This window comes from Pan paniscus, chromosome 10 (assembly GCF_029289425.2).
Source record: "Pan paniscus chromosome 10, NHGRI_mPanPan1-v2.0_pri, whole genome shotgun sequence".
Taxonomy (NCBI): domain Eukaryota; kingdom Metazoa; phylum Chordata; class Mammalia; order Primates; family Hominidae; genus Pan; species Pan paniscus.
In genome coordinates, this window is record NC_073259.2 from 48,884,965 (window position 1) to 48,911,978 (window position 27,014).

Consider the following 27,014-nt stretch of genomic DNA (forward strand, 5'->3'; position numbering starts at 1 on the left):
ATGAGGACAGAAGCTGTACCTATTTAGTTTGCTGTAGAACCTCAGTAGTTAGCCAGAATCTTTGTACACAGTTGACCCTAATACATATTTACTAAATGAATAAATAAGGTAGGGTTGAGGAAGGTATATTTTTGTTCATTTTTTGTGCCTTGTTTTATAAGATGAAACTTGTATTCATATTACCTATTCACACACACACATATACACATACACACATGTTGACGGAAAACAGTGAAAGAAAAACACAGGAGGATCACTGATGGAGAGAGGCATAGGTGAAGGCATTAACATTTATCAGAAAGATGACAGATGGAAGAAGCAAAGATGAATGTAAACATGCATTTATATATGCATTATATATAAAATATACATATATTCTCTCTCTATATATATATATATAAAAACACATATATGATACAATTTACATGCACACAAATGTATATGCATTTTTGGAGGAAGGGAGATAAAAGAAGTTGACGCAGTAGCCCCTGCAGGTTTCCTTTCCTTTCTGATTTAAGAAAATGATCTACTGAGAGGCCAAGAGGGTGTGGAATAGAGGAAGGCAGTGAGAGTTTGAAACAGTTTCTGTGATTGATAGGAGAGCATCTGCTGACTCGGTGTGCCAGGATCAGTTTCCATTCTGCTGGGTTTTTCTTCTGAGCTCCGTAAATATTCAAGACTCCAATTTTCTTTTTGGCTTCCTGTCCCAAGGCAATGTTTTCCCAGAATCGGTGCAAGAATCAAATGTGTAACAATAACCAGCAGAACTATGCAAAATGATTCCTACACCTTGCCTGATGGAGATTTTGTGCTAGTAATTGGTGAGGGGTTGGGTCCCATGTACATGGCAATTTGTGAAGCACTGCCCTTTGGTCTGTAGGCCACAGGGTCACTGATCTCACAACCACATTTTCTCCTCAGTCATTGTACTGACCACAGCTGAGCACACTGGGTTACTGATCAAACTCGTCACTCAAAGTCACGGTGACATGCCATGTCCACTTTGTCTTTCCATCCAGCTGAGAAGCAGCAACTTAGAAAAGAGAAAAAAAATATACAGAGATGGGCGTATTATCTTTTCAAACATGGCTTTGATGGGAAGGACACATTTCCTGATGGGTGCTCCCAGGATGGCCATCCTTGCCAGAGGGCAAAAGGGGAAAAAATAGACCTCTATTATCTTTCCTGTTCTTCTGTTCAAAACTAACATTTTATCTGGCTATTGAGAACATGAATCCAAGTGTGCTTTGGAGCTGAAATGTTATCAGCTGAAAATAGCCCAGAGGAAAAAAAATCCACAATTTTTAACCTTTTAACAGCTCTTGTTCATGAAATGTGGGTTGCAATTTTACTTGACTTTGAAAATGTCAGAATTACTGAGACTGACTAAAAAATACAAGGAGAAACTTAACTTCACATTTCTTCAACTGGCTGCCACAACTCTGTTTCCTATTCCGGTGTTCAGTTACATACAATTATCTCAACTTCTTGGAAATAAATCTATGCGTAAAAAGAGATCTTAAAATCATTTTTAATTCCTTAGTCTTATGGAATGGAAATAATGACAAGGCAGGATGCCCAGGATTAAAGAGTTTGTAGCAAATGTGGGAATGGAACCCAAGTGTCCTAAACACTGACCCAGGGGCTTTCCACGTACTCGCCCCATAATGTAACAAAAGAATTACGGTGAAATGGGGACTCAGAGGTCACACAGAAATTTGTTTCAGAAGTGTGATCAAATGCCTTGTAAACAATTAAAAACTCATGTCGGTGAAACTTTACTTAAAGATGGAAGACTGAATATATGCATTTAGCTCTGCCCCCTCCTCAAGTACTACCAGAACATAAACCAATAAAGACAAAGAAAAAAGAGGAGGAGAGACAGTAACACAATTTGGGGAGACATTGTGTTAGGCAAGTGCAACTACTTAGCCAATTGGAGAAAGCTAAATACTAAAATAGGAAAGCCTCGAAGCAATTTCATTTAAATTATAAGCCCTCAAGAGGCTGGCAGCACAGGCTCCTCTGGAAGTGGGACTGAAGGTAGGGCAGGAGAATGGTCGTAAGTCTGTTTATTGAGGAGTTGGACCTCCAGATTCCCTTCCTCAAGGCTTAAAGACAAGTGGTTGCCTCCCAACCCCACCCTACCTAGGAAAAGACTTGAAAGGTATTCTCTGGAAAGAGTGAACAGAGGCTCTTCAGACAAGAGGATACTAGGCACAGTTGAGGATGGGGATCCCATACTGAAAAGACAGATTACACAAAAGATTATTGCTGAATGTTGAGACTCCTAGACTTCTACTTAGCTTTCTGACTAGTTGTATTTTCTCTTGGTCTGATTAACTTGGAGGGGTGGGTGGAGGGACGGCCTAAAATTACTAACAGAGTTTCCTAAACAAACAGCCAAACAGGTCACCCTAAAGTGAAGTGCATACTTGCCAAATGCCATCCACTACTACAGAACTTCCAGCCATCCTTCTAGACAGCTACTCAAAAATTAGAAGGGACAAGACTTCCCAGACACTGAGAGGGCATCTAACAGAGAAACAGCAAAGCAACTTGGTGAAGAGGGAGAAATCACATGAAAAAGACGCTTAAAACAAACAACAAAAAACTCTTGCATCATCAGAGATTGAGAAAAGTGCATCCATGAAATAAGCACAAGATGTTACCAAAGGGAGAGAGGGAGAAAGAGAGAAATAGTCAAAGAATAAAAAAAGAGCTTTTGGAAATTAAAATGATACAGAAGGCTTGAAAGATAAAATTCAGGAAATGTTCAATAAAGTTAAGCAAAAAGAGGTGAAAAATAGGAAACATGGAAAATTGGAGAACCAATTCAGGATAGCCAATATCCAAATAACAGACGTATTCATGGATTAAACAAAATGGAAGGCAAGTACCTGTCAAAGAAATTTCCCCAAATTGAAAAGGATTAGGAATTAAAGAACACCTTTCTCCCACGACTGAAAACAAACTGAAGGACACTTTTTTCCTTTAAAAAATGGAGTTGGGGGTTGGGCACGGTGGCTCACACCTGTAATCCCAGCACTCTGGGGGCTAAGGTGGGGAGGATCACTTAAGGCCTAGAGTTCCAGACCAGCCTGGGCAACACAGAGAGACCCTGTCTCTACAAAAAAATTTAAAAATTAGCCAGGTGTGGTGCATGCATATAGTCTTAGCTACGAGGTGGAGGGTGGTTTGAGCGGGGAGGATAGCTTGAGCCAGGAGTATGAGGGTGGAATGAGCTATGATTGTGCCACCTACTCCAGCCTGGGCAACAGAGCAAGACCCTATCTCTAAAAAATACATATAATAATTTTTTTAACTTAAAAAAATGAATTGGGTGGGGCTTGCCATAGTGAAAGGGTCTCCTGAGTTTCCACCATACTAATCATTATGGAATTTCTAAGTACTGCGTTCAAAGAAAAAAATCCACAAAATTCCAGAGCGGAAAAGTTTCTCATACAAAGGATCATAAGTCAGAATGGCAGGAACTTTTCAAGAGCAACTCTTGAAAGTAGAAGGCTTCAAAATTCTGAGAGCAGATAATTTCCACCTTTGAATTATATACTTAGTCAAGCTGTCAACTGAAAGCCAGAGAAAAATACAAGCATTGTCAGACCCGCAAGTTAAAAAAAAAAATTACCTGCCTTTAACCCTTTCTACATAAGACACTGAGAAATATGCTCCATCAAAATAAAATAGTAAACCAACAAAAAATAAGACATAAATGTAGGGCTCCAATACAAGTTCTCAGGATGGTGGTGAAAAGGAATCCCTCACTCGGCTAAGGTCTAAAGACCAACCTGGGCAGGGTGGAGGAGATCAGAAGGCTGTGGGAAGAATCTCCCCCAAAGGATGAATTTGACAGGATTCCATGCATGGCTGATTACACTGAGAGGAGATTTACAATTGGGTAAAAGTGTGAGGTTGAATTATTCATAACTATATGAAAAACTAATAATATCAGTATCTGCTGTACAGTCTCCAGAGGAAAAGTAATCAAACTATATTATATAGCTCATCTGTGGAAAGTATTACATAGTTATAATAAAGTAAACACTGCATACTGATCTTACCAAAATTATAACACAATTACAATTGAGGGAATGGGGTTGGGAAAGTTTGTGAGAGAAGGGAAGGGGGCTGGAGTAGGTGAAAAAGAGCTAAATACTTCTGCATCAATAGATAATGCCTAAAACTGAAAAATAGATAAATTATAATTTAATTATGTTAACCAGAGATATAGAGGTAATTACTAAAAGAATCAGCTACAGTTAAAAATCCTGGCCTCTGGGGAACAGCGAACAGAAAAGGAGATGCAGCTGGTTTTCATAACAAAACCTGCAACATTATTTAATTTTTGAGTTATGTAAACATTCTAACTAATTATGTAAAACTTTGACTAAAATAAAAACTTTTCATTTCCCCCCCAATTAAAAAAGGCGGGGAGCTCATGGCATGAACACATATAAACGTAAGAATCACTGTTCTGGCACCTACTATATGCCAGGCACGTGCTAGATGCAGAAGATAAAACAGAAAATGTCCCTTTTTAGGAAGCTTATATTCCACAATAAAAACTAAATATAAGTACTTTTAAAATAACTGACTCTGCTTGGAGATATGAAGGAAATAAACAAGTTGATATAGCAGAGATTAAGAGATGGAAGTATTTCGGGTAGGGTGGGTCAGAGAAGCCTCCCTGAGGGGTGATATTTGAGACATGAAGTATGAGGAGTTGGCTATGCAGGGCTAAAAAAAAGAGGATGCAAGGAAAAAGAAAAAACAAGACCATAGTTCTGAAGCAGAAAGTATCTTGGTGTGCTCAAAGATATGATCAAAGATCGGTGTGACTGCAGGGCAGTGAAGACATGAGAGGCTGGGGAACAAATGAGGTAAACACTGACAGGTAAACAATGGGATGGCACCACAGCATCACAGAGCATACTTCTGTGGCAGGAGTGGAAACGGCAGACCCAGTCATTAGACTAATGTTGAAGTCCAGGTGACAAAGCTGGCCTAAGATGATAGTAGTGGAGACAGAGAAGATACTCAAAATCATTTTGAAGGTAGAAGTACTGGGGGGAGAGGAAGGACAATAGAAGAGAAACCAAGGATGATATACAGGTTTCTGACTTTGTAAATTGGAAGGATGGTGGTACCATTTACTGAGATGGTGAAGACACAGAGCGCAGAGGCAGGATGGGGTAGATGGGACATGGAAGCAAATCAAGAGTTCCTCCCTGAACATGAGACATCCATCCAGGAGTGCTGTCAAGGAGGGAGGAGGGTACGGCGTCTAGAACTCAGAAGAGCTCAGTGTTGGAGATATATACCTTGGAGAGTCAGCAAATTAATGGTATTTAAAGCCCCTGAAATAGATGAGCATGTAGACAGAAGAGGTATGGCTTAAACCATAGCATGAAGAATTCTCAACATTCCCAGGAGGCCAAGTAATGAAGGAAATGCCAGTAAAGGATCAAGAAATGGCCAGTAGGGAACGGGGAAGGCCAAGTTAGAAGGTAATTTCAAGAAGGCAATAGAAAACTGCTTAAAGCCACTCAGAGATCCAGTAAGATAGAAACGTATCCATTGGAAGCAGCAACACACAGATCTTGAATGACTCTGCCAAAATCAATTTCAGAAGAGTGATGGGAAAAGACACCATACGTAACAGATTGAAAAATAAATGAGTAATGAAGAAGCTGTAGTACATGTAGGCAACATTTTAGAAGTTTTGCTTTAAAAGGAGACAGACAGGCCGGGCATGGTGGCTCATGCCTGTAATCCCAGCACTTTGGGAGGTCGAGGCGTGTGGATCATGAGGTCAGGAGTTCGAGACCAGCCTGGCCAATGTGGTGAAACCCCATCTCTACTAAAAATACAAAAATTAGCCAGGTGTGGGGGCGGGTGCCTGTAATCCCAGCTACTTGGGAGGCTGAGGCAGGGAACTGCTTGAACCCAGGAGTCAGAGGTTGCAGTGAGCCGAGATGGCGCCACTGCACTCCAGCCTGGGCGACAGAGCAAGATTCCATCTCAAAAAATAAACATAAAAAAATAAATAAAAGGAGACAGAGAAACAGGGTAAGAGATGGAGACGGATCTAAGGGTCTAGAGAAAGGTGTTTGATTCTTTAGTATTTTTAATACAGGGATTCCAGAGCATTAATTTACTAACTCCTTCAGTTGTACAACTTATCGAGCACCAGGATCAATGTCCTTACAGAGCTTACAATCTACTGGGATAGAGACAACAAACAAATATACATATACTAATTTCAGTTGGAGATAAATGTTTTGAAGACAAAGCAGGTTAAGAGGATACAGAGTAACAGTGACATTTTAGATAGATAAGTCAGGGGTGACAGCTCTGAGTAGGTGACATTCAAGTGAGAACTGAAGGAAGTGCAGCAGCAAGCATCCTAGATGAGAAAGGAGTTGGGACGTGAGAGAGGGTGGAGAGGATGATGAGGACAGTGGCCAGGCAAGGAGTTATCCCTTGACACCTGTCAAGGGACAGGTGTGGCTAGAGCACAGTTAAGAGAGACGCAGAGCAGGAAGAGAAGAGGATGGAGAGGTAGCAGAGGCCTTACAGTACATGGCCAAGAGTTTGAATTTTATACTGTTTGTAGAGAAGCCACTACAGACAGTATAAAGGTGTAAAAGAGAAGGATCACTGTGACTGTTCTATGAACTCAGACCAAGAGGTGCATGAATGGTGGCAGGAAGCGACTACAGGAGTCCTTGCAAAACTTAGTAGTGGCCTGGGCTCAGATTTAGGTGTGGGCACAGGGGATGTTTGGTGCTTGAATTTGAGAATACGAGGTGTCACAGAAAGGCAGGAATCAAGCATGACTTCAGCTTTGGGGCCTGAGTGACTAGGTGGTATCACTGCATAGGTTAAAACAATGGAGGAAGTATAGACTCACGAAACAAATCAAGAATTTGGTTTTGGAAGTGTTAAGTTCAACTCATCTACTAAACAACTAAGTGAAGAAGTAAAGCCGACAGCTGTAAAGCAAGGGAGAGATAGGGAGTGGAAGTCATCCACATACAGATGGCATTCAGGGCCTTGCAAATGAATGAGATCACCTAAGGAGTGGAGACGGGGAAGAGGGTCAGGGCACTAAGCCCTGGGTGCTCCAAAGTTTAGGGGCCAGAAGAAGAGAAGGATCCAGCAGGAGAAACTGGGAAAGAACAAGTGAGCAGTGAGCAGAATCAAGATAAAGTAGCATCATGAAGCCAAGTAAAAAAAGAATTTCAGGAAGCAGGGAGTGGTCAGTTGTGCCCCGTGCTGCTGAGATAAACATGAGCTTCAAGAGAAAGTTCTGGGAGGCTCTGTGACTCATGATGAATGAACAATCCTCTGTGATAACATTCCTTACCCATAAGTGTATTCAGACCACTTAGTAACCCTCAGTTCATTTAGAACACTATGCTTCCGTTTCCAAGGAAGCCTCACCCCATGGCAAGCCTCCTTCAGGATTCTCCCAGGAAGCAACAGAAGAGATCCCTGTGCCTGTGAAATAGAAATGGCTCTAATGGAGAGGCGTAAATAGGAAGCAGACCAAGGCTCACAGCAAAGAACCCAGTTTGTTGGGGCAGAACAGAACCATTCTACAAATTCCTACATTTTTCTAACTCACAGCATGTGAGAAGAAAATCAACAGCAATCAAGTTTTATCATTCCCATTTTACCAATGAGGAAACTAAGGCACAAAGAGGTTAAGTGACTTGCCCAAAATCACACAGCTAGTAGGTAGGAAAGCCAAGATTCTCAAACCTAGGAATCAAAGGAAAAGAGCAAATTATCAACTATCTTGCTTGGCTGCCTTCCCCAAATCAAATGTGTAGTTTCTGGGAGTCAGATCACAAAATTCTATCTGACACTATATGACTTTTGATCAAAATTGGCCATCCTTTCTTCCATTTTAAAATATTTAATTGACAAAGATTGAATATATTCAAGCTGTACAATGTGATTTGATATACATTGTGTAACAATTACCACAATCAAATTAACACACCCCATCACCATTCATACTGTACATTAGATCCCCAGAACTTAGTCATCTTTAACTTAAACTCTGTACCCTTTGACCAACATGTCTCATTTCCCCCAACCCCCGGCAATCACTGTTCTATTCTCTGGTTTTATGACTGTTTTAGATTTCACATGTAAGTGAGGTCAAACAGTATTTGTCTTTCTGTGTCTGGCTTATTTCACTTAGCATAACATCTCCCAGTTTCATCCATGTTGTCACAAATGGCAGGATTTCCTTCTTTTTTAAGGCTGAATAACATTCCACTGTATATATGGACCAAAATTTCTTTATCCATTCATCCATCAATGGATACTTAGGTTGTTTCCATATCTTGACTACTGTGAATTATGCTGCAATGAACACAAAAGTGTGAATGTCTCTTCAAGATACTAAGATCATTCCCTTTGGGTATATACTCAGAAGTGGGACTGCAGGATCATGTGGTAGTTCTATTTTTGATTTTTTTTTTTAGAATCTTCATACTGTTTTCCATAATGGTTATGCAATTTATATTCCCAATGGTTTACAAGGATTCCCTTTTTTCCATACCACTGCCAACACTTTTTCTCATCAACTTATTTGTGTTTATTAAGAACTCTAAGGGAAGCTAAAGCCAGCCCTCTTCCACCAGCATGGTAAACGCTCATAGTTAATAATGTCTCTTCTGGAGAATTCTCTCTTCTTATGACATGAGAGGCCATATTCAGTGTAAAAACACAAGGACATCAGACATACTTGGATTTAAATTTTGGCTCCTCTCTCTAGTGAAAAGGTAAATGTAAAAATCTGGTCAGAATAAATCCTAATTTGCAGGGTAGTTATAAAAGTTTGATGACAGGACATAGATGAAAACACTGAAAATGCAGTCTTACATATTTAAAAAACCCTTTTTTCTCTCCTGACCCTTCTCTTCACTTCCAGAATGCACTGCTGAGCCTCTGAAGTTAGTGTGATAGAAGTTGGTTACTCATTAGTAGTTTTTGTTAAATTTTTCACCTACATAGCAGCAAAAAAAAGAAAAGAAAAAAAACCCCAAAAAGGTGGTTCTTCAAATCTTCGTGTTTTATCTTCACAAAAAATTTGCATCTTTAAACAATAAAAGTTATTTAATATAAAAACGTTTTATATTTACCTCCAACTAAATTGATTTGCTTTATCTTGAAAGTTTCAAGAATATTTGTTTTAGGAAGATTTTCCATGATATATGGTGACTTTACTTCCACACTGCCACATTACCATTTGCTCTCCAATATGAAGGCTCTTAAAAATAATGCATGAAAGTATGAGGACTTAGGATTTCAAAGAGGTTCTTCACATTTCAATTATTATTCTGTCCTGTTTGCACCATCTTAACATCTTGGGGTCTACTCTACAACGAGGCCCAGTTTGCAGTTTTAGTTCCAAAAAATTTTAACTATGTATTTTCCACCCAAGAAAATTATTACTTTTCAGCATCTCAGCAGTGAGCTTCCTGGCCACTTGTAGGCTAAGCAGATACTAGCTGTGATCTTGCTTTTAGAGAAAAGCCTCTGGTACAGGTACAAGGGTAAATGTAAATAGTGCAAATCTGAAAATATTTTTCCAGTAAAAATAGAACATTAGCCAAGGATGATCCTAAGTACACTGCAATGACAGAAGATAGAGTTTTTAAAAATCATTTGAAAAGACAAAACATATTAATCCAAAGAAGCCAAAGGATTTAATTCAGTTATACTAACAGAATGTGGCTGCTTTAAAATATTATAGATTGGTGCAAAAGTAATTGTACTTTTTGGTGCAAAAGTAATTGTACTTTTTGCTATTAAAAGTAATGACAATTACTTTTACTTTTGCACCAAATAATCAGTCCTTAAAATGTATTTTTATAAAATAGCATCATTTACTTTTGCACTAAATAATAATTCAGTCCTTAAAATGTATATTTATAAAATAGCATCATTTACTTCAGACAACTTTTTGTTGTTAGGTAATGCCACAATACTCCCTTTTGTTATGCCATACACATTTGTATGTTATTCGAAGGTCCCTGGATGTTGTACATAGCTTGAGTAACATGTAAGGTCACTGAAATCTTGTTTTCATTATTTTGTCATCAAAATATCCTTGCCAAACATTTTTTGCTAAAACTCTCTCTCCTGGAAGGCAGGGTGGGAAGCCCTTCTTGCTTTTAAGATCCTGGCCCATAGTACAGTGAGCCATAGACAGGTAAGAAATAACTTTTGCGGCCGGGCATGGTGGCCCACACCTGTAATCCCCACACTTTGGGAGGCCGAAGTGGGTGGATCACTTGAGGTCAGGAGTTCAAGACCAGCCAGGTCAACATAGCAAAACCCTGTCTCTACTAAAAATACAAAAATTAGCTGGGTGTGGTGGCATGCACCTGTAATTCCAGCTACTTGGGAAGCAGAGGTTGCAGTGAGCTGAGATTGCACCACTGCACTCCAGCATGGGTGACGGAGTGAGACTGTCTCAAAAAAAAAATAACTTTTGCTTTCTGAAGTTCTTTTCTGAAGCATGCATATAGGAATGGATTATTTTCAGCAATCCATGTGGACTGAGGAATAAAAAGTTACAGAACTTCAATTCAACAAATATTATCTGAAACCCCACTACTGTTACAGAAATAACAGAAAAGACAGGCCTGTTCTCCTGGAACTGACAGTCGGAGGGGAAAAGGAAGGAAGGATGCTGTTCAAATACAAAGGAAGGGGATCTTACCCAGGCTGGATGGGAGGTGAGTATGAGGAGTCAGAAAAGGCCTCCTGGAGGCAGGAACATCACCTGAAGGATGAGGAGGCATCAATAAATACAATAGGCCAATATAAGGGATGGTGTTAGGCTGCAGACAGAGCAGGAGGCGGCATCAGACCTGCCTAACAACAAGGACCTGACCTCGTACAAGCCATTTGACCATTTTTGCTCTCATTTTCCTTATCTATAACATGGCATGGCTAAGATGTCAGTTAACCTTAACTCTTGCTGTGCATCAAAATCACCTGAGCACCTTCTAAAAAGAATGGCTCCTTCCTCTGAAAGGTCGTTTCAGGTGGTGGGACCTCAGTGCTTCTTTCATGAGCTCTCCAGATGATGCTAATCTGCAGCCAGGGCTGAGAACCACTGGATGAGATGAGCTCTCAGGGCCCTGACATCTTAGGTCTGTGGTTCACTACCCCCGGTGCACAATAACATCTTCTGGGAGGCTTTTAGAAATCCCAGTGGAGGCTGCATTCCAGATAATTAAACCAGATCTCTGGAGGTGGCCTCAGGCATCAGTAATTTCAAAGTTCCCAGAATGATGCCAAGCTACAACCAAGGTTGACAACCACTGTTCTAGGCCCTCTTAATACTTCAGTTTCCTATTATGGTCAATGAAGGATGGGAAAATTAAAAAGAAAACTACATTGAATTAACAAGAAAACTAAATGCCAAAGGCCACCGAAGGATCTTAAACGGGACTGTACCACACATGGCTGTGTGCATCAACCAGTGGGAAATGCCCAATCCAAAATGCTCTCAGGTCTAAATTTAAGATTCAATGGAATACTTCTATAAAATGGCTCCACGGTGTGTTCTCTGCAATACTTAGTTAGAAATTGATTTGCATGGTTGACTGTAATATGAACATTACATCCCCTACCCCCGAGGTTACTTAAATCCACTTATTAGGCAATGGTGAACTAAACAAACAGTAATTAGAAACACTCCAGACTACCTTTTAAATCTGTTGCTAAATTATGTTTTTCCTGCACCAAAGCCCATACACACAGCATGTCCACAAGCATCACAAAACCAAAGCCTCAGAAATATTTACACTAATAAGGGCATAAGCTACCTCTGGGCCTTCACACTGGATTCTGCAGGGAAGTAAGGGCTGCCTTAGAAGAAGACTATTCATTACTGTTATTTCTGACATCTGGGTAAATAAAGCACTGCCCCCATGTGGTTAGAAATCCCAGGTGAAAATGAACTCTCCAGGGGTCTGGAAATGAAGAATACCTCTGATAGACTGTCTCATTTCCTGAAATGAGTCAGAAATGAAAGTAATTCCTCAGAAAAGAACATCTGCACTATGGCACAGCTTATAAAATAATGCCAGATGATACCTGTGGCTAAGAAGCTGGCCCCAGAGAAGAAGGGAGGGCCTGGGAACAGCACCAGAGCCTCTGCATTGCACTTAATCTCAGGGCTGCCGCTGTTAGCTTGGAGGGTCTGCAAATCCAATGAGCGGCCAGGCGTCCTGGTCTCCACCATAAATCTTGATTAGCAGTAAGACTGCTCACATTCCATTAGAGAGCTGGCCCCTTGCCAATGGGTGGAAGCAGCCAGAAAGGATGCATGTGCTGCCCTGAGCACGGAAATAGCAATTCTTACAAGAAAAATTGTTTTCCTTAACTAAAAATAGTCTATGCCCGTTAATGATCCAGACAGACCTTTCTTCCTGGAGAGGACTATGACCTAATGTTGCCAAGGAAAGCCCTTTCCCTTCCTATTATTGCAGGAAGAAGAGGTATTGGCATGTGGTCAGGTACTGGAGGACAGGAAAGAATGAAATGCCTTTCACAACAACTCTTGTAAAGACCAATAAACAGGAAGGTGAAAAACAAAGATGGTTTTCACCAAGATCAGAGCCCAGTTATTCTTCTTAGGTAGCTCTTCATTATTTTTTTCATCCTGGTTAAGTATGTATGTATGCATTTTATTTATTTATTTATTTATTTAATTTTTGAGACAGGGTCTCACTCTGTCACCCAGACTGGAATGCAGCGGTGCAATTTCAGCTCACTGCAACCTCCACCTACCAGGTCCAAGCAATTCTCCTGCCTCAGGCTCTCGAGTAGCTGGGATTACAGGCATGTACCACCACACCTGGCTAATTTTTGTATTTTTGTAGAGATGGGGTTTCACCATGTTGGCCAGGCTGGTCTTGGAATCCTAACCTCAAGTGATCTGCCTGCCTTGGCCTCCCAAAGTGCTGGGATTACAGGCATGAGCCACTGTGCCCAGACCTGGGTTTGTAAAAGGAATCCAGCACTACTGTTTGTAATGGAGTAGTGGGGGAACTGGAAACAATCTACACGCCTGTTAATAGGTGATTAGGTAAATTATAGTACATACACAATGGAATACTATGCAGTTATTTAAAAGCCTAATCTGTGCAGATATAGAGATATCTGTACTCTCTATGACACATTAATACATTAAAAAATGCACCTGGCCTTTTTAAACATTTGTGTAAATGTTTAAGAAGTTTCCTAAAATAGGAGAGGGTTGGGAGAGTTATTTTTCTTTTATACCCTTCAATACAGTTTTTGACTTATCTTTTCATATACCTGTACCCTTCCCCTTTTAATAATAGGCACTAAATAAGTGGAGGGCTATTTCCGGTTTCTTCTTTATGCTAGCCTCTTCATACATAATTTACAACAAGTAAGTGCTATTTTTTTTGAGATGGGAGTCTTGCTCTGTTGCCCAGACTGGAGCACACTGGCATGTTCTCAGCTCACTGTAACCTCCACCTCTCTGGTTCAAGCGATTCTCCTGCCTCAGCCTCCCGAGTAGCTGGGATTACAGGTGCCCGCCACCATGCCTGGCTAATTTTTATATTTTTAGTAGAGACGGGGTTTCACCACATTGGCCAGGCTGGTCTCAAACTCCTGACCCTCAAGTGATCCACCTGCCTCGGCCTCTCAAAGTGCTGGGATTATAGGCGTGAGCCACCATGCCTGGCTAGTAAGTGCTATTTTAAATAGATGTTATGGAATCGTAACTCCCCAAAAATCAGATGTCAAAGCCCTAACCCAAAGTACCTCAAAATGTGACTGGATTTGGAAAAGACAGGGTCTTTAAAGAGGTGATTAAGTTGAAAATGAGAGTGTGAGAGTGTGCCCTAATCCAATCAGACTGGTGTCCTTAAAAGAGGAAGAAATTTGGACACAGAAAGATACCAGAGTGCATGCCCGCAGAGGAAAGACCATGTGAGGACACAGAAAAGGTGGTCGTTGGCAAGCCTCAGGAGAAACCAAATGTATTGACACCTTGACCTTGGACTTCCTAGCCTCCAGAACTGAGAGAAAATAAGTGTCTGTTGTTTAACAACCCAGTCTAAAGTATTCTGTCATGGCAGCCCCAGCAAACTAATATAACAGATAAATAGATGGATGATTCAATTCAAATAGCACAACATGGATACAGTCACCCACAAGAGTCTTCAACAGGTGAAAAGCCCACTAAGTCCACCGTGATGCTGATGGCCTCATCTGCTTTGTGAAGAAACAGGAGTTACTGACTAAATCATGTTCACCCTGTTAAGTGGCTCAAGCTGGGACCTGAATGGGTTTCCCACTTCGTCATTTTTAACAAACCCCATAACTCAAAGAACTAGAGCCATATTATACACACACACACACACACACACACACACACACTTGTTTTTTGAGACAGGGTCTTGTTCTGTCACCCAGGCTGGAGGGCAGTGGCACAATCTTGGCTCACGGCAACCTCCACTTCCTGGGATCAAGCAATCCTCCTGCCTCAGCCTTTCAAGTAGCTCGAACTACAAGTGCATGCTACCATGCTCAGCTAATTTTTTAACGTTTTTGTAGAGATGAGGTCTCACTATATTACCAGGCTAAGCCTCATATATTTTATTAGTGACTTTTAAAAGCTTGGCTTATAGTCAAAAGGCTGATAACTAAGAAAAGGGAAAGTGTCACAGTAATATTAATTCAATTTTTTAAAAAAAGACTTGGCACCAATGTTTAAAACAAGTATGGAAAAACAAATGATATGCCATATTTATGTGCCAGCCTAATCTTTTATACTTTAATACATACGGTCTCAGACCACAATGCAATATATTTTTAAAAGTATGGTAATCCAGGGCTAAAATTTCTTTATAAAATCTTATAGATTTTTACAAATTTATTAATATTTTTAAAAACTGGAGTTTAGAGATCAATGACATAGAACCACAGACTTTGCCTATAGAATCTTTAAGCTATAAAGGCTTAACCTATAAACCTATAGTCTTTAACTTGCAAAGATTTGTAAGTGGGTTAAGATGCAGACACCTGAAAAGATCACAACCCAAAGATAAATATGTGGTACAGGCAGTTCAGGCTACAGACATTCAGAGGAAGGTGGAATCACTTTTGCCTTGAATGGCCAGGGGAAGTTTCACCAAGGATATAGGGTCTAAGCCAATCTGGGATTAGAAATAAAAGGTAAGGAGAAGTGATTTATGTTCAGGTCTGCCTTATCCTTGAGTATATTGCTCTGAAGGCAAGAACTGTGTCCCTAAGATCCTAACAGTGCCTGGCAAATAGTAGGCATCTGCCAGCTGGGGCAGGGAAACAGGTGAACACACAGCATGCTCATGTTAGGGTAGGTCTATACTGCAGGATTTTTGTAAGGAAGTTGCGGGACATAAGATTTAAAAAGTTGGAGCCAACCTGCAGGTACACTGAGGTTTGCGCTTTATCCCTACACAGTATAGAGTCTACGAAGGTGTTTCTGAAGGAGAAAAGCACATGATGGGGCCAGCAGTGATGTGCAGAATGGACTGGAGGTGGTAGAGAAATGACAAGAATCGGGAAGGTTAACTGGATGATCAGCTGGGTAAAGTCTCAGCTTCCTAATCTGTAAAATAGGCATCATACTACCTCTGTTCATAGGGCTGCTGTGAATATTAAATGGAATAAGGATGGTAAGGTACATAACACGAGGTCTGACAGTAAGCACTCAAGACATAACTGCTATCATTATCATTTATTATTATCACTCCACACTGTAAGATATAGAAGAAAATGAGCAAGAACAAATGTGAGGTGTGGAGCCAGGGTATACAGGTCACTTCAGGGTCTCCTCAAGTCCCTTACACAGAATGGTAAGGCCATCTGTCTTTTTGGAAATGGAGTGTGCTATATTTATTCCTTAGTTCTCCATAACTTCGTATTTCAATACAGTAGATCCAACACGGGAGGAATAGATGTCTGAAATGATCTTTAAAATCGAGACTACAAAATCAACTTTACATTGCTTTTATATAATGCCAATCAGTTTTGAAACACAAAATTAATGGACTCAGCTATAAATCCAGGAAAACCATTTTCATAATGAAAATGCCAATGCCTTAATTTAAGAATGGAATTGCCAACATAAAAGACTTACAGTCAATGAGGAATTGCTCCTTTCACTCATAAATGAAAGAGCCTGACAACTCTGAATTGTTTCTGAAACTCTGATGATCAGAAATTGCTGAGAATATAAGCTACAGGATTTTTCCAACTGCACAATTACCACTTGATATTGGAGCTCACAGCCTCAGACCAAATTTGGTGTGTTGGCTTTGTACGTTCCTTTCTCTAATTCTTATTATCAGGGACCCAAGGTCTTATATTTAGTGTCATGATACAGATATGAAGTTCAACTGAAGATAATAGCACTTTGTCTAATACAAAACAATGCTAACTTTTTTTGTAAATTTGATCTTAGAAGCAAGATTTACTGTACCACAAAAAATTTTTTGTATTTACATAAATATGTATGTATCCACAGTCAGGTTTCACCAACTAACCATTGGTAAAATTAATGTTTCAGATGTCTGTGCTATTCCTACTCTCAATATTAATCATCTATTTTAAAACTTTACTCTTTGGTCCATGACAGGTTGCCACACTTACTATATCAATGGTGGGTGTATTACTTCTTAAAATTAATAAAAGCCAACCCCCCAAAAAATTATCCAAAGGGACTAAATAAGACATAACTGATTACTTTTACCAGAGTCAACAGAAACTTTCCAAGCAACAAAGAGGCCAAGATGAAGAGAACAATCAGCTGTCAAACCAATTAGTAGGCCAAGGACAGAGTAGGATAAGGAATGCAAACTTATCAGCATAATTTCCAGTTGACAGGCATTAGCCAAGACATACATGTATTCAACACTCGAATAACACATCTTAGAAGGAAAGAGCAGAGCACAAAATCAGGAATCAAGATGTGGGAAGAAGAAAAAATTCCTTTAAGGAGAGAATAAAGCCTGAAGACAACATGCAGCAGGTAATGGGGCGACCAGCAGCTAAATCAAGAGATATGAGCTGTAACCCCTCATTACACCCACCAAGTTGGTTTCCTCGGTTTCCTTCCGAATGTTCCTTAACTTTTCTAAGTCTTAGAATCTTTAGGTTTAGTTTGAACAGGGAAGATGATATGATATCCAAAGGTCTCCTCCAGCTCTGATAATAGACTGGGAGTTTGTTTAGACGATGAACAGATACGTTTAAAGGGGAAAAAATAGGCTACTTTTATTTCAGTGACTTGAAGTTCACAAGAATGAAATTTCACAGAAGGGAGCCAAGCTGTCAGCACGCACAGTGAACACAGCCCTAAAGCATTTGTCAAACCAAGGCCTCTGAAATGAGTACAAACACCTGGATGGTGTGCATGTTACCTGCCACATAACCTCAGCCTCAGCCACAATCCCTTTGCCTCTGACCCTCCTTGGCTCTTCCCAGTTGGATACACTCACTTCTCAGCCCCCATTCTTCATGTAATCCTGCCAGAGGCAAGTTGTACACACATCTATAAAAAGTTAGGAGAGGTTTAAGGTGAAACAGGCAATGGAAATCCTTGGTGCAGCTCCTAACCTTGAGAATAGCACAGTAGGTAACAATTATTAGTGTCCTAAAAGGACATTTTAGGACAGGCAGGGTGGCTCACGACTGTGATCCCAGCATTTTAGAAGGCCAAGGTGAGAAGAATGCTTGAGGCCAGGAGTTTAAGACCAACTCAGGCAACAAAATGAGATCCCATCTCTCCAGGGAAAAAAAAAAAAAAAGGCCAGGCCAGGCATGATGGTTGTAGTCCCAGCTATTCAGGAGGCTGAGGTGAGAGAATCACTTGAGCCCAGGAATTCAAAGTTGCAGTGATCGCACCACTGTACTCCAGCCTGGGTGACAGAGCAAGACTCTGTCTCTCAAAATAAAAAATAGAACATCTTGTACTGGCCCCTGTTAGAATGCGTGCCCCAGTAATTTCACTTCTCAAGAACTCCACAAAATAATGTGAAATATAGACAAATATTTATACCTACAAATCTCTCTCAATATTATTTATAACAGCAAAAAAATCTGATGCATGCTAGATCTGCAACAATCAAGGAATGATTATGCAAATTATACCTCAAGTTAAGTTCCCCTCCTACATGATCCCATAGACCATGTACTTGCCCCTCTACAGGACTCAACCTGCCTACTAATTGGCCATTTCCTCCAACAGGTCCTGAAGGACAAAAGCCATGTTTTGTTCACTACTTTCGCCACAAAGTGTAGTTTATAATAAGCACAAACTAAATATCTGTTGAATGTCTTCTGGAAAACACCTTTAAGTAAACTTTATGTGATGGAATGTTATTCAGCCATTAAATGTGGTTTGTGAAGCCTTCTTAAATATAGGGAGTGCTGATGACGAAAAGCTCTGGAAAGCCGGGCGCGGTGGCTCACGCCTGTAATCCCAGCACTCTGGGAGGCCGAGCCGGGCGGATCACCTGAGGTTGGGAGTTTGAGACCACCCTGACCAACATGGAGAAACCCCGTCTCTACTAAAAATACAAAATTAGCCAGGTGTGGTGGCACACACCTGTAATCCCAGCTGCTCGGGAGGCTGAGGCAAGACAATTGCTTGAAGCCAGGAGGCGGAGATTGCGGTGAGCCAGAGATCGCGCCATTGCACTCCAGCCTGGGCAACAAGAGCGAAACTCCGTCTCAAAAAAGAAAAAAAAAAAAAGCTCTGGAAATGGATAGTGGTGGTGATTGCACAACACTGAATATACTTAATGCCACTGAATTGTACACTTAAAAATGGTTAAAATGGTTAATTTTATGTTATGTATACTTTACCCCAATAAAAGAGATAAACAGAGAGTGCTTATGGGGCAAGTTAAGTGAAAAGGCAGGATACCATAGGTCTAAACCATATAAAACTACATTTGCATTTTTTAAAAAGGCGGGAAAGCAGCATACTAAAATATTCATGGTGGTTTATCTTTGAGGGGTAGTGTTGGGGTGATTTTTGTTTTATTTGCAGTTTTCTGTATTTCCCAAAATTTCTACAATGGCTCACATATAATATGTATAATTAGAAAAAGACATCAAGCAGCACAGATAGAAAGGTTTCCTTATCAGCAGGTTAAACGTGGATCAAAATCATTTACCTTGCTATGATCCTTGATGTATTATACTTGGATACTGCATATCATTTGTGCTTGCCTTCACTGTATAGTCCATAAAACATGCCACTTAAGTGAAAACTGTACCTTTTAAAATTGAAATGTATTATTTAGCTTTTGCTCTGCCAGAAAGTATGCCTTTCAGATGTGATGCACCGTAAGTATGCTTTGCTCAGGCTGAGAAGCAGCAACTGATGGTTGTTTTAGACACACAAGTGACCAACTGGATCAAATGCACAGTTGTTCTCAGAGGTGAAAGACTTTCAGAACCTGTGATGAGCCAGTCTGCAACACCTCAAAGAGACTGAGACATCCAAATGGCCTCAATAAACACTAAACTTGATACATTTACAAATAAATTAGAAGCAAGTCCTTTGGAGTTACACAAACTCAGGACTGAAGTAACAGAGCCAGGACTGCCACTTATCATGCATACAACTGTGAGTGTTCCTGGCCTCAGCTGTCCCACAAATAAATGGGGATAAAAATGCTTCCCTCTTGGGTAAACAAGATGATGTTTGCAAATCAGAGCTGGAGGAAACCCTGAGCGTGCTAACAGCAGTTGTCCAATCAATATCATTAATTTCCTTCCTTTCCCCTCTTTAGATCAAGTGTTCAATCCAGGATAGCAAGTGAAATACTAAAAACGGCCCTCTACCTAGAACTAATACAGTTAACATCATAGGAGAATGGGAAGATGTTCTGAATCCTTTTCGAGTTTCACTCCTCAGAAGCCCTCATAAACTGCAAACCAATTTTCCTATTCTTTGTTCCTCAATAACTGGAAAATATTCTCTGTGTCCTTCACATGCCTGGAATCCTGATATCACCCTTAGGTTTCTCTTCAAACCTTTCATTCACACCTGGCATGGTGGCTCATGCCTGTAAACGTAACATTTGGGGAGGCCAAGGCTGGGGGATCACTTAAGGCCAGGATTTCAAGACCAGCCTGGGCAACACAGCAAGACCCCCATATCTCTACCAAAAAACCAAACCAAACCAAAACAAACAAACAAACAAAAAAAACAGCCGGTTGCGGTGGCACATGCTTGCAGTCCTCGTTACTCAAGAAGCAGAAGCAAGAGGATTGCTTGAGCCCAACAGTTTGAGGCTGTGGTGAGCCAAGATGGCGCCACTGCACTCCAGCCTGGGTGACAGAGCAAGAAACCCCGTCTCTTAAAAAAAAATAAATAAAAATAAACTAAAAACTCAATACAAATGATAAAATCTTTCATTCCTTTAAACATATCAGTGGTTCCTCTCAATCCTCTCTTCAAGCTCTCCCTACATTCTGTTAACTGGATGGCCTCTGAATCCCTCTGAGCAGGACTTGTCATAGCATAAGACTAGCACCTAATTCATGCATCCCAGAGAGCTCTGAAAAATGCAACACATTATTATGCTTTGGGAGGTTACTTGATTCTGACTGATGAGGGTGTGCAGTGCCCCTGAAACAAATCCAAGTGTGACCCACAGTGCCCTCCTATTTGCTCCCATAACCTTTGTCCTTTGCTTTGCCTTGCAATTGCCAACATTGTTTAGCAAGCTGATCGAGTCTGAGATTGCATCAGATTCAACACTGCACCAAATCCCTCCCTTCAAAAGAGCAGCCCCTATCTTTGCAAAAGATCTGCCTGCTTCCTTCCTTGATTAGCTCTTACTTGAGTGCCTCACTGGGCAAAGGAGGAAAGAAGCTGACAAAGCAAGGATAATGGAAATCTTCAGCTGTTTAAGGTTACCTTTGTACAGGCTGAACTGTACAAACTGACTTCACTACCTTTGGGCTATAAAACTCCAGCTTTTTCTTTCAGTAAACATGTACTGAGCCCAGCGCTAAGTGCTCGGCTTTCAAAAATCAGCCATTTTTTCCTTATGGAAGAAAAGAATTATCAACAATTCTGCCACAGTGCAGTATGTTCTAGAACAAAAGTATATACAAGGTTATTACAGCTGCACAGAGGGCAAAGAAGGACACTGAATCTGCCTGGGCAGGATTCGAGGAGTTGGATAATTCCCACATCTCTTTACTCGCCATGGAGGAATGAATGAGCTGACCTACAGTGCCTGTGGGAGGCTAGTGCTGTTGCAGCCTTTTAACGCAGTCTATTTAATGCCATTGCCACTGAATTGCTTTGGTTGCTGTACATGCTTTCCTGTTCTCCTCACATATTTATCTCTTACTTTATTTTCAGAATAGAACATATGGTGTTTCCATTCTCTCTCCAGTCTTTCAACCCCATCATGTTTCCTGCCCTGGAGAGTTGCTTTGACTATCAGAGAAGGCATACTATAATGGCTTAGTTGGAGCAAATAAAGAGGCAGGAATAAGCCTGTTTGCTGAAAGGAGGTGGAAAAGCGTGTGCAGAGCCATTATCAGAAGTACCCACTGCAACCAGGCCCTCCGTGGCTCCAGCAGGTGAGTACCTGCCCTGTGAATGCCCAGGGGCATCCCTGCCAATTGCAGCTGGAGGTATTTGTCTTCACATCAGTTTCTATCCTCTACATCTCACCTTATCCATTTCTAGGGTGTACTGTTAAAATCGTGGTTCTTAACCTTTTATAGTTCATGAAATCCTCTGAGAGAATCTAGTGAAATCCAATGACTCGCTCCCCTGAAAAATTTTCAAAAGCACATAAATGCAAAATATTACATACAACTTCTAGGGATACACAAACCCCTAAACCCTATACACAGAAACCAGGAAAAAGCATACTGTTTAGTTCAAAATCCTTGAGCTTGTACTATGTGCCAAGCACCATGGGGACACCACCTCAAACTTAATGCTTCACCATTCTGAATGCTGGACTGTCCTCCAACATCCTGCCTTTGTTCCATGTAAAGCTTCTGCCTGTAACACTTGTCCCCATGTTCTCTGCCCAGGAAACATCTATTCTGTAGTTCAAGCATCACCTCTTAAATGAAAATAATGGAAACTTTATGAACCCATCACCCTAATCCACCCCTTCCCCAAGAAGGGCAAATTACTCCCCTCTTCCTGTCCCACCATTTTCTGAAGATACTTGAATCAGAGATCCTACAATATTTATTACTTTCATGCAGTCACATCCCTTTCTCTATCAGACTGTCAGCAACCTGAGGGCATGGACTATAACTTAATAATCTTTTATTTCCAGCTCGTAGTTTAAAGTCTCTATTCTGGAGGAAAACATTCCTTTGGGGGAAACAAACACACAATCAGTTAATTTTAATACAAGTGTCCTAATGCTCAAACCTGATGAGTGATTTTTAAGCAAAATCTTAGGGGAGGAGTGGCAATAAACTAGACAAAATTGGTGTGTGGAGGTGGGGACATTATTGGCAGGGGGACAGCAAGGCATGCAGCAGAATCACAGTGTACAGGGAAGGCAGTAATTCAGGATTCGTGGTGACTAAATAGGGAGGCAGAAGGCACATGTAAGAGGTGAGGAGAGAGAAGTAAAGAGGAGTATGAGGATAGAGGGCACCAAATGAGGTAGGGAACGTGGACATATCCCAGAGGTGAAAATCACTGAAAGATTTTTTCTCCCTTTTCTACTTAGAAAAGTAACATGATTATTGTAAAAAAAAATGGAGAAAAGGCAAGAAGACGACAAACTCACAACTCCATCATATAGAGGCAACATTATTACTATTCTCTCATCCTTATGTGTTATGTTAATAAGTATGCATGTGTATGTAACTGTGGTTTGTATTCTACTTTGATTTTGCTAAAATTAAGTATTTACTAGCAGCAGGCACTATACTGAATACACTACATGCATTATCCTCAAAATAATTCTTAGTAATTCACAATTATTCATTGTAATTCATTTTAAGGAGGACAAAGTTGGGGGAAGGGTGTCCAACACCACACGACTGATTAATATGTATTTAATAGCAGAGCTGAGAGATTCCAAACCAAGTTTTCTTCAAATACTTCATTTTTTTTCTTTATTCTCATGTGTTTAATTTATAAGTGAATTACTTTTTCCAATTTTCTCAGAAAAATCGCTTTGGGAATTTGATAAGCATTGTGATAAACCTAAAAATAAACCTGGAAAAAAAACCAAACCCATTACTATATTGTTTTCCCATATAGAGAGCACATAAAACTCCTGGCATTCATTTCAATCTTTTTATAATCTTCACAAAGTTTGCAGTTTTCTTCATTGAAGACTTGTAAGTTTAGGAGGGTGGCATGTTCAGATATATGCTTTGGACAGATAAATTTGGCAACAGTATGAAGGAAGGCAGATTTGAGGAGACGAGATTGGAAGGCTGAAATACAAACTAAGAGAGATGGCCACAGTCCAGGTGAGACACAAGAGCCTAGAACCAAGGCAGTCATGTGTGGTGGGGAGGGCAGGGAACTGCCTCAGGAAACATGGAAGGCAGAATTTAAAGGACATGGAGCAAAAAGACGAAGCAGAGTGGTACAGGAAAAAGGGGAAGTCAGGCAGAGCGGGTGAACTGGGGATGCCATTCACAGAGAGCACACAGAAGGGATGCAATTTGTGGTGTGCGGGAGGAAATAACAAGTTCAACTGTGAACTAAATCACCGAAACCATTCCAAGTGCCTACTCTATGCTGAGTGCCTTGCTGAGTGCTGAAGAGTCTGCGGCACATCAGACTGGGGTGGCCCCAGGACGGGCAGACTGGGGTTAACAATGAGCAAGGAGATTAGGCTGGGCAGAGGGGTGCACCCTGGTGGAGATGGCCTGGATGGGGCTCTGAAGCTCTAGGAACAGATCTGAAACTGCAAGTGTGAATGAGACTGCCCTCAGAAAACATGCAAGAAATGTGAGAACAGAAGCCAACCAAGGTTAGAGCTTAAATTAAAACAGTGTTTCAAGTTGAACAGACGAAGCAGGCACGCCAAGAGAGCAACAGAAGTTATAATAACCCAATCCTGAGCCCATACTGCCCCTAGACTTCTTGGAAAGAATGATTTTTTTTTTTAATTCAAAGGTCACTCAGTTGACTTTAAACATTAAACAAAATCACATTAAAAGTCCATGATGAGGGCAAGAATTTGCATCTCCTGGCTGCCTCTCAGAGCTTTATCCACCAGCCACATGGAATTGATGATTAATATTCAGTAGGAAGTGAATGTATAATCATGTGCCTGCCATTCAAATGTGAAAAGAAATGTTTTCTGCTCAGTACACCCAATAATACATTAATATATCTTCAGTTTAAAATACATTTATGAATAATTTTATACATTTTATAAATTTCCTGGCAAGGATGATAATAGAACAATCTATTTTCACTGCTGCATGAAACAAAAAAGAGGAATGAAAGGTTCAGTTAATCAAGGAATTTAATATGCTTTATAATAAATATCAAACAGTCATTACTTGGGCTATACAAAGGGTGGCTGAGGTCACAATATGATTATAATAGCAAGAGTTTGTGTCCATATATATTCTCTGTCAGTTACTTAAATTTGCATATGAAGTTTCCTCTATGATTTTTTTTACATTAGAAAGCTAGAAATCAAATTTGCTTGTCCTGATCTATATATGAGCAGCAATAATAAGATTTTGTAATGATTAACAGTAGTAACAATCAAATAAATGGAAAACACTAACCTTTCCAAGGTACCAATGCAATGACAAACAGACGGATATGAAAATAAATTACCTGCACTGCCATACGTAAATGTGGTTTAGAACACCAGGAAAGCACCAGAATCTTAAATGATTACTGTGGCAGTGTTTGATGAGGCCAGGAACAAAAAATACTGTGAATTCTTCATCTTTGGTCATCTCTGCCAACAGTGTCTACCCATGTGTTGTGTATACACATGGGCATATTCAATGTTATGGCATCCTGATCATAAAAAGAGATGCAGTCACTTCAAGATCATAGGGAGAGGCTGGATGCAGTGGATCATGCCTGTAATCCCAGCACCTTGGGAGGCCGAGGCAGGCGGATCACCTGAAGTCAGGAGTTTGAGACCAGCCTGGCCACCATGGCAAAACCCTGCCTCTACTAAAAATACAAAAATTAGGTGGGGGTAGTGGCACATGCCTGTAATCCCAGCTACTCGGGAGGGAGGCTCAGGCAGAATTGCTTGAACCCAGGAGGCAGAGGTTGCAGTGAGCCGAGATCCCGCCACTGCGCTCTGGCCTGTGCGAATGGGCGAGATTCAGTCTCAAAAAAAAAAAAAAAAAAAAAAAAAGGCCCAGGGAGAAAACCTGGGGCCAGATGGAGATGGAGATGTACGATCCATCCAGGAGGAGCTCATGGAGTCACAGTTTCCCCTCTTAACAAGCACTGCCACTAAAATATGTATTCTACGGTTGTTGCATTAATTCTATTATAATCTACTAGTTGTAACTCCCAGAGTTCTCATTGAGCAAAAAGTTTTGTTTAAACATGGCTTTGGGATGATTCTTAGTAAATTAAGAATCCTATGATTCCACGATGCTTCCTTTAGGAATAATATCCAAGGAGTAATGTCCACTACAACCTCCTTCAGCAACATTCCTGTTTTTTATTTTTTTGAGATGGAGTCCCTGTCGCTAGGCTGGAGTGCAGTGGCACAATCTCAGCTCACTGCCACCTCTGCCTCCCGGGTTCAAGCAATTCTCCTGCCTCAGCCTCCCGAGTAGCTGGGACTACAGGTGCACACCACCATGGCCAGCTAATTTTTGTTGTATTTTTAGTAGAGACGGGGTTTCACCATGTTGGCCAAGACGACATTCCTGCTTTTATTGAAGAAAAAAATTCCAAGGCAGAGGGAGCATGCGCTAATGATGACTAATCTCTAAGTATTTAAAGGTGACCAAGATTAAGGGCCTCAAACATGTAAAACACTTGACAAATGTCAGAATAATAAAAGGGGAGATTATAAATGAATGACAGATAACAAGATGCTACAAAATTAAGAACATTCTAGTAAACAGAAATAAAGTTGTGTTCAGTTTGATAATCTAGACATGCAAAAATTATGGTAACTTAATTCTTTTAGCATTTATAATGTAAGAGATATATATGGAAAGTAAGTTAAAACTAGCTTATTCTCAATCATAAAATATATGAGTTAAAATTTTGAATCAAAGCTTGATGAGGGTTATTTAAAAATGTGATTTTTTTCATGTTTTGAGAGTCAAATAAAAGTATACAATTAAACAACAGAACCAGGAAACTGCTCTTTTATTCATTCAAGTATGTTGAGTCTGTTTATGGAACTTAGCCATAATTCATATTTCTACTTCATTGTTAACAAAGTAGGTATAATCTTACATATTTGTAATTCTGGGAAATTTTCAGAATCCATTTAATCATAAGTACCCATCGAATGAAAAAGTTTACTGTCACTATTTTATGTTCACTCCAAAGTGTGATAAACATTTGATTAGCCAAATTTTAAAAAATCCAACCAAATTACCAAACTAAACTGCACTTAACTGATTTTCCAAACAAACTTAAAATGTGACAAAGAGTTGGTCCTGTAAGTACAAGTGATTGTTAGTATCTATGACGCCTTCAACAAACCATCCAGTGCTCTGCAGTCCTGTCTTCTGGGAGACAGAAAACAGGACTTTGTTTCTGTTCTGAAAAATTACCTTCACTGGGCCAAAGTCATGGATCTGGCAGATACTGCCTCTCCAGGCAATGATGATCCACAACATCCCCATCCTCCTCTCCCCCTATTCCTTGGCCCACCTTCGGGAGGTATGGACAACTGGGTCACAAAGCTGGGCTTCAGAATCCTGGAGTAAGCTTCCCCTGGCCCTGCAACTCAATT

At 40.4% G+C, this 27,014-nt stretch overlaps 1 protein-coding gene across 4 annotated transcripts in view; it reads right to left on the bottom strand.

Annotated features, from left to right (window-relative positions):
- Nucleotides 1–27,014, bottom strand: part of ANO6 (anoctamin 6) — a 216,179-nt gene that overhangs the window by 151,012 nt on the left and 38,153 nt on the right. The window contains exon 2 of one of the 4 annotated variants that reach the window (XM_014347200.6): nucleotides 10,766–10,828. The exons of the other annotated variants lie outside the window; for them this stretch is intronic. Within the exon in view, the coding sequence (XP_014202686.1) occupies nucleotides 10,766–10,828 (63 nt within the window). The remainder of the gene's footprint in view (nucleotides 1–10,765; nucleotides 10,829–27,014) is intronic. 4 annotated transcript variants of the gene reach the window in all.